Source organism: Colletotrichum spaethianum (genome assembly GCF_022836535.1).
Source record: "Colletotrichum spaethianum MAFF 239500 DNA, contig14, whole genome shotgun sequence".
Lineage (NCBI taxonomy): Eukaryota > Fungi > Ascomycota > Sordariomycetes > Glomerellales > Glomerellaceae > Colletotrichum > Colletotrichum spaethianum.
In genome coordinates, this window is record NW_026054784.1 from 478,474 (window position 1) to 484,545 (window position 6,072).

General features: G+C 52.5%; 2 protein-coding genes across 2 annotated transcripts; both read right to left on the reverse strand.

The window, feature by feature from the left end:
- Nucleotides 1-70: 70 nt before the first annotated feature.
- Nucleotides 71-1,495, reverse strand: ColSpa_06110 (trichothecene 3-O-acetyltransferase; the record flags this gene model as incomplete). The annotated part of the gene is made up of 3 exons (XM_049272322.1): nucleotides 71-561; nucleotides 735-962; nucleotides 1,021-1,495. 3 exons carry the CDS (start codon nucleotides 1,493-1,495, stop codon nucleotides 71-73), a joined length of 1,194 nt encoding a protein of 397 aa, XP_049128279.1.
- Nucleotides 1,496-4,270: 2,775 nt separating this feature from the next.
- ColSpa_06111 (cytochrome P450 monooygenase 1) lies at nucleotides 4,271-6,072 on the reverse strand (the record flags this gene model as incomplete). The annotated part of the gene is made up of 5 exons (XM_049272323.1): nucleotides 4,271-4,689; nucleotides 4,758-5,360; nucleotides 5,418-5,589; nucleotides 5,644-5,760; nucleotides 5,827-6,072. 5 exons carry the CDS (start codon nucleotides 6,070-6,072, stop codon nucleotides 4,271-4,273), a joined length of 1,557 nt encoding a protein of 518 aa, XP_049128280.1.

Here is a 6,072-nt window from a genome sequence, read left to right on the forward strand (position 1 = left end):
ACTCCATCTGTCCTAAATACAAAACCCCATAAAACCCCCAAACAGTGATCTACGATCCACATATGACTAACTAGATATACTCCTGCGGCCAGAACTTCTTTGCCCACTTTGAAACAGCGCCCACAGTGGTACTCGCATTGAGAGACGTCTTCGGGACCAGTGGCGTCGCGACTTGGACAACTTCCCCGGCGATGTGCTTCTCAACAAAGTCGGCAACGGGAGGGTAAGCCCACTCCTTGGGGTTAACGGCCCCCACGAGGTCACCGGCAGCCTGGTACCGACGGAACTCCTTCGCCGTGGCACTGTCGCCACCAGCAGCGCTAGTGACGAGCTCGCGGAGACGGTAGCGAGGATCGCTCAAGTGCCAGGTGACATAGCCCTGGCAGAAAGTCTTCAGGGTGTAGGCGATGCTCGGGTCCTTGTCGGCAAAGACCTCGACAATCTGCTCCGAGCAGCGGATCGTGTCGCGCGTTAGCTTGTCCAGCGCCTCGGCCAGCGTGATGCGGTCGCACTTGGCGTAGTTGTTGACGAGCGACGTCTGGTCGCGCGGCTCGTCGAATTCTGGAGGGTTGCAACATGGTTAGCGAGCGATCTTGGCGAGCCACTCGAGCCTTGGCGAGCGCGCAGGAAACGAATCGGGGGCGGAAACAAGCTTCTGGTCCGAGCTTCACGCTTCTACCCCCGGACGCTGATCGGCTCGGCACCGGTGCCAAGCTTGGAGATTATGGACGTACCTTTGTAGAATGACAGCAGGTCGTTCACAAACACCATCCAGTTCTCCATCTGGGAGATGACGGACGTGATTTCAGTGAAGAGCGCCTTTTCGTCAAACTGGGCTTTGGGGAAGATGGATGCGCCGACGCAGTGGCCAAGACCGTTCATGCGGCGCAGAAAGCCGGGGAAGTCGTACGAGCCCGGGAATCCCTGAAAGTTGTGCTGCTCAATCCAGCAACCCTGGAAAACTGTGGCTCATTTAGCTTCGTGCGCGGGAAGAATTGTGGGCATTCCAAAGCTGCTTACAGTCGGTGGTGCTCCGGACCAGGTTTAAGCCGCAGTACGGGCCGTAGTGGCTAAGCACAGTCGGGAACTGCGCGTTCACCATTTGCCACCAAGGGTGCTGTTGAGGCTTCCCGGCAAGAAGATCCTGGTAGAATGACTGCATGGTTGCGTCGGGGTCATCCTGGCTATCGTCAAGCACCAGCATGTAAGTGTAGTGGATGCTCAGGTCTGCCATGACCTCGGGGTCGACGCGCACCCAGGCATAGACTACCATGGCCACAATTGTCTGAAGAGATGCCTGCAGGCGTCTGGGGCTGGCTTTGATCAGGCGCTGCTGCGTCGGCTGGGCAAAGTGCTTCGCCGCCTTGGTGTAGGCATAATGCAAGTTACGGACCCTCTCCTCGTGTGTGTAGTTGGTGTCGTTGTAATTGATGATGCTGAGAAAACGCACCACAGCATCGAGGTAACAGTCCGTGGGAAAGCTTGCGGTGTCCATGGCGTTTGTTGCAGACTGCTGTCTGTAATGATTGGGAAATGATTCAATGAGGGGAGTGTATCAGGACAAACTGGAGCTACAAGGCAAGGTGGAACATGAGGAAATGAATAGAATTAGAAGGCAAATATGGCATCGAGAAGTCGCCGTTTTGGCCCGCAGTCAAATGATGTGCTATTTCCAATCTGATACGTCCGGCGTTGCCTTCGTGAGGCAACCTACCAACATGAATCACGAAGCGCCAAAGTATTGCTTACACCCGCATGACAACGTTACTGTGAATCCTTCGCGGAGAGCCGAAACCCGCGATAGGGAAGGTCCATGAGGACTGCGCAGTGTTTGAGCTTGTGATGGATCTCAATTTCCTTATCCTTGACTGTTTTCCTTGCTCACAGGTTCTAGGCCGTATCTTTAGCTACAAGGGGGTTAGAGTTTGTCATATTTGGTCAAGTTTGATATCTGTACGTCTTAAGCGGAGAGCTAGACCGAGATTTCTTCACTTGGACTTTGATGGCATTCCGGGGGGCGTCTTGAAAAAAAAAAGACCCCGGTCAAATCACACAAAAGGCCCGACGGGATGGAGAGTTGCGTTGTGTACATGTACATCAAGTTACAACTACGTGAAGAAGAGGATAAATTCGCTGATTCTGTAAGGGTCTCGAGATTCGACTACGTGGCTCCGTCTGTTTCGGCCTACAGACCACCTCGTAAACCTGCAAACCCCGCAATAAGCGCTATTTCGGCTTATTTGCGGTACAGAATGCGAGATACGATATAGGCTTTAAGAGCAAGGTCTAGACCAAGAGGCCCGGGGCGAATCTCGCAAACTGTATCGTGCTATCCTTGCTCGAACTCGGTTGTGCAGCGCGCTCAGTTGAATAACCATACCCCGTGCTTGGTTCCCAGGATATCTAGACGTATTTTTCCTCCCATGCGGCTTACATGAACCTGCAGGAAAGCATCCTTTGGTGTGGCTTCCGCGATATTAGGAGACTGATGGTGGCTGCAGGGGCAATTTAGATTCCGAGTTTGTATTATACAGACTCCTAGTGGACTTCCGCACCATGTCCTGCAAAGAATAGCCACCTGCGATCCTTCTAATGCTACGTCATATGTACACGCCGTAATCGAAACGAAGAACACCTACCTACAAGGGGAATTAGCGGCCGTGTGTGTTTCCCGCAGGCTAGTCAGCAGCGGACGTTCACACCATCACCCGCGGAGACCTTCTAATGATCTTGCCGAGGCGGCAACTAGTGTAGGCGCCGTAAGTCTTGGAGCCCGCTGCTACTGCACACCAGCAAGACAGTACAGGGCACTGTTCTCTGTGTATGCAACATATCAGTGGCCAGTAGTCTAGGTGCAATATGCAACATTGCCCAGGGGTCTACCAATCAGAACATCACGACGCCGCTTCTGACCCAGTTGAATCTGATTGCAACATATTGTGCCATGCAATCACCGGGAATAGTACGGGTCGGTTCACAGTGTTTGTGCTGACATCTTGCAAGTAGATGATAGGATAAACAGGTGCAGTAAGTCTTTCGATTAAGGGCAACTCGTTGGCCAAGCGTATGTAATGTGCGGGTGCAACACGTGTGCAGGGATATTATGCAGAGTGGGTGTGTGGATGTGTGGATGTGCGCTTAACCCCCTGCTACTGAGTATTGACCTTCCAGAAGCGGATCTTCAGGGATATTCCAAAACGGCAGGCCATTTATGGGCGCTATTCTCTCTCACCCTACATGTCAGTGTTTCACTGTGTAGTGACAAGAAGGGGCGTGAACCGCACGTCTCCGCCCATGTAGACCCTATTCACAGAAGTGGCTGAACCTTGATGCCCAGGGTCCTTTCCGCGCGGGCCCACTGGGAGTCTGGGGTTCTGGACACTCAAGAAATGAGCGCGAGGCTTCAGGGTCCGTCCCGCGAACAGATTACTTTGAGGAGTATCGGGATTCGGACCACTGAAAAAAGGAATCTAGACCTTCGGGTACCTTATCAGAAGGATCAAATTGGACCGGAGTAGGTAGCCTATTGTCATTCCTCCAACACTCATTGGCCGTATCGGTACGAGCGGCACGAAGCGCATGGCGTTAGCCGACGGAGTGCAACAGTGTTTGCCGATGGTCCCTTCAGCGCAGGCGGTTTGTGAGGAGCAAATCTCGGCTTTTGTCGCTGCGCGCCTGTCCCACCGGCTACGACTGTATCGCAACACAGTATCTCGCATTTTGAAGTGTCGCCTTTTTTCGGACTTTCCCGTCAGGAAGTAAACCATCGTCTAAATGTCCGATTGCCTATCTCCTACATGCTATCCGATGAACTGAAAGAAAGGGTCGAAATATTTTACAAAAATCTCGCAATTGAGACTTAAAACAGAGCCCTCAGATGTCGTGGTTTTTTTTTTTTGGGGGGGGTTTTGGGGGGGGGGTTTTTTTTTTTTGCCAGATTAAGGTGAAGAGGAGCCGCAAAGAAATGGAAAGCAACACCAATAAATTCAGTGAAATAAGATAGAAACAAGACCAAATAGGATTGCTGTTCTCAATTTCGCCAAATGCGTTAAAGCTGCATACAACATTGGATCAAAGTGTGTACAGTTGCTTCATGTAACAAGTCGTTCTGAATTTCCGAAGCTGTTTTATTATCCTGTCTAAAATGACTAACATTTGACCTGAATAACCACCTCATCTACAGTTCATTCGGTTTAGCCTCATCAACTATGAATTGTGAGATGAAAACTAAATGTAGAGCCAGTCATACCGAGTGCAGCGTGTAAATCATCTACAACTCAATCTCCTCCTTGCGGCGACGAATCATGATTCGCGCATTATCATTGGCCGACCAGTACAGAGCCTGGAACGTAGGTTCCGTGGGGGCGCCCGGCGCCAGCTTGAAATCGTACTTCAGGAGAATGTGGCTGAGGGCGATCTTGAGCTCGTTGGCGGCAAAGAACCGGCCCGGGCACGCGTGCTTGCCCATGCCGAATCCCAGGGCATCGGGTGTCGTCGACACGAATTGTGCCGTCTCGAGCCCTTGCTCCTCGCGCATGCGCAGGAAGCGGTAGCCGTCAAACTTCTCTGGGTTGGGGTACTTCTCCGCATCCCAAGACTTCGAGGTGGATACCATGAGCTTAGTGCCCTTGGGGATCTTGGTACCGTCTTGCAACTCTGTGTCCTTTAGTGCGATGCGACGCATGACAGCTGAGAGGGAGTGTGTTAGCGGTTCAACCCTTGAAAAGTCAGAAATGCCGATGGATGGGTTCTCTTACCGACGGCCGCGGGCTTCATGCGCTGACTCTCCTTAAGCACACTGTCCATGAGACGCAGCTTGTAAAGGGTGGACTTGCTCCACTGGTTGTCGGACAAGACGGTAATGACCTCCTTGCGCATGTCCTCGACGAGCTGGGAGTCCTGGCAAAGATAGATCATGAGCGTGCTCAACGAGTCTGACCCCGAAAAGTTGGCGGCGATGGCCATCATAATCTGGGCAACGGTAGGGTCATAGGGACGGCCGTTGGCAGCGTCCTCCATCCACTGCATCGCGTCGAGGTGGCGAACGGGTTCAAGGCCCTGCTTCACGCGCTCCTCTTTCTCGCAGCGGCGGTTTTGAAGGACCGGGTCAACGATGTTGAAAGACGTCTTCAGCTCTTGCCTAATGGCTCGGCAGCGGGGGAGACACCAGTAGACAAGGGGGCGCAGGAACTTGGGCCACAGGCGGAGGTCCTGCGCGGCCTGCATTGAGTCCCTGGTGTAGTCGACCGTGACCTGAAGCCAGTCATCATTGCGGCAGAGCTCCTCGCCGAGGAAGACTCGGGAAGACAGCTGGGAGACGATCTTGAAAGCGAGAATCTTGAGCGAAACCTCGTGCCATTCTGTCGATCGACGTTAGCACTTTTTTCACCCTGATTGTACACGTCAAATCAACAAACCTGTTTCATCCGTAAAGTGCTTCTGGAGCGCATGGCTTGCTTCCTCGGAGAGGGGGATATTGAGCCTGACAATGTCCTGGATGAGGTTGATCTTGACGGCGTCATGGAAGATTCTGTCACGGGTCTGTCCTTGGCGGAAAGGAGCAAAGCCATCAAGATTGGTGTGCATGTCCTACATCAAGATAAGCTTTGTGTCAGAACAGCCGTAGTGGTCACTGTTGCTCACCTCCTCCACGTGCTTGCCAAAGTCAAGCGCCTCGTCGTCCTTGATTCCAGTGGCATAGTCTGCAGAGAGAAGAAGCTCAATGCCATTCTCAGTCTGCACGCGGAACTTGTCGCCGACCTAGCAGAAAGTGTAAGTTATACTGTATGACTCCACATATGCGTTGAGCAGGGACTGATGGCTTACATTGACAAGGGCATCATCAAGAATCTCCTTGGCGTGGTTGCAAAACTTCTTTCGCTGCTCCTTGGCCGTCAACTGCCACCGTTTCTTTCCGTTGACAAGAGGAAGACTGGATATGTCATTGTTGTCCTTGCGTGCGAAAATGGTGAGTCTTCCAAGGATTGCACTCAAGGCCAGTGCAATAATAACACCAAGGCCCTCGGGCGAGGAGAATTGCTGCAGAGCAGCAAGGAGCGCGTCTTCAATCAT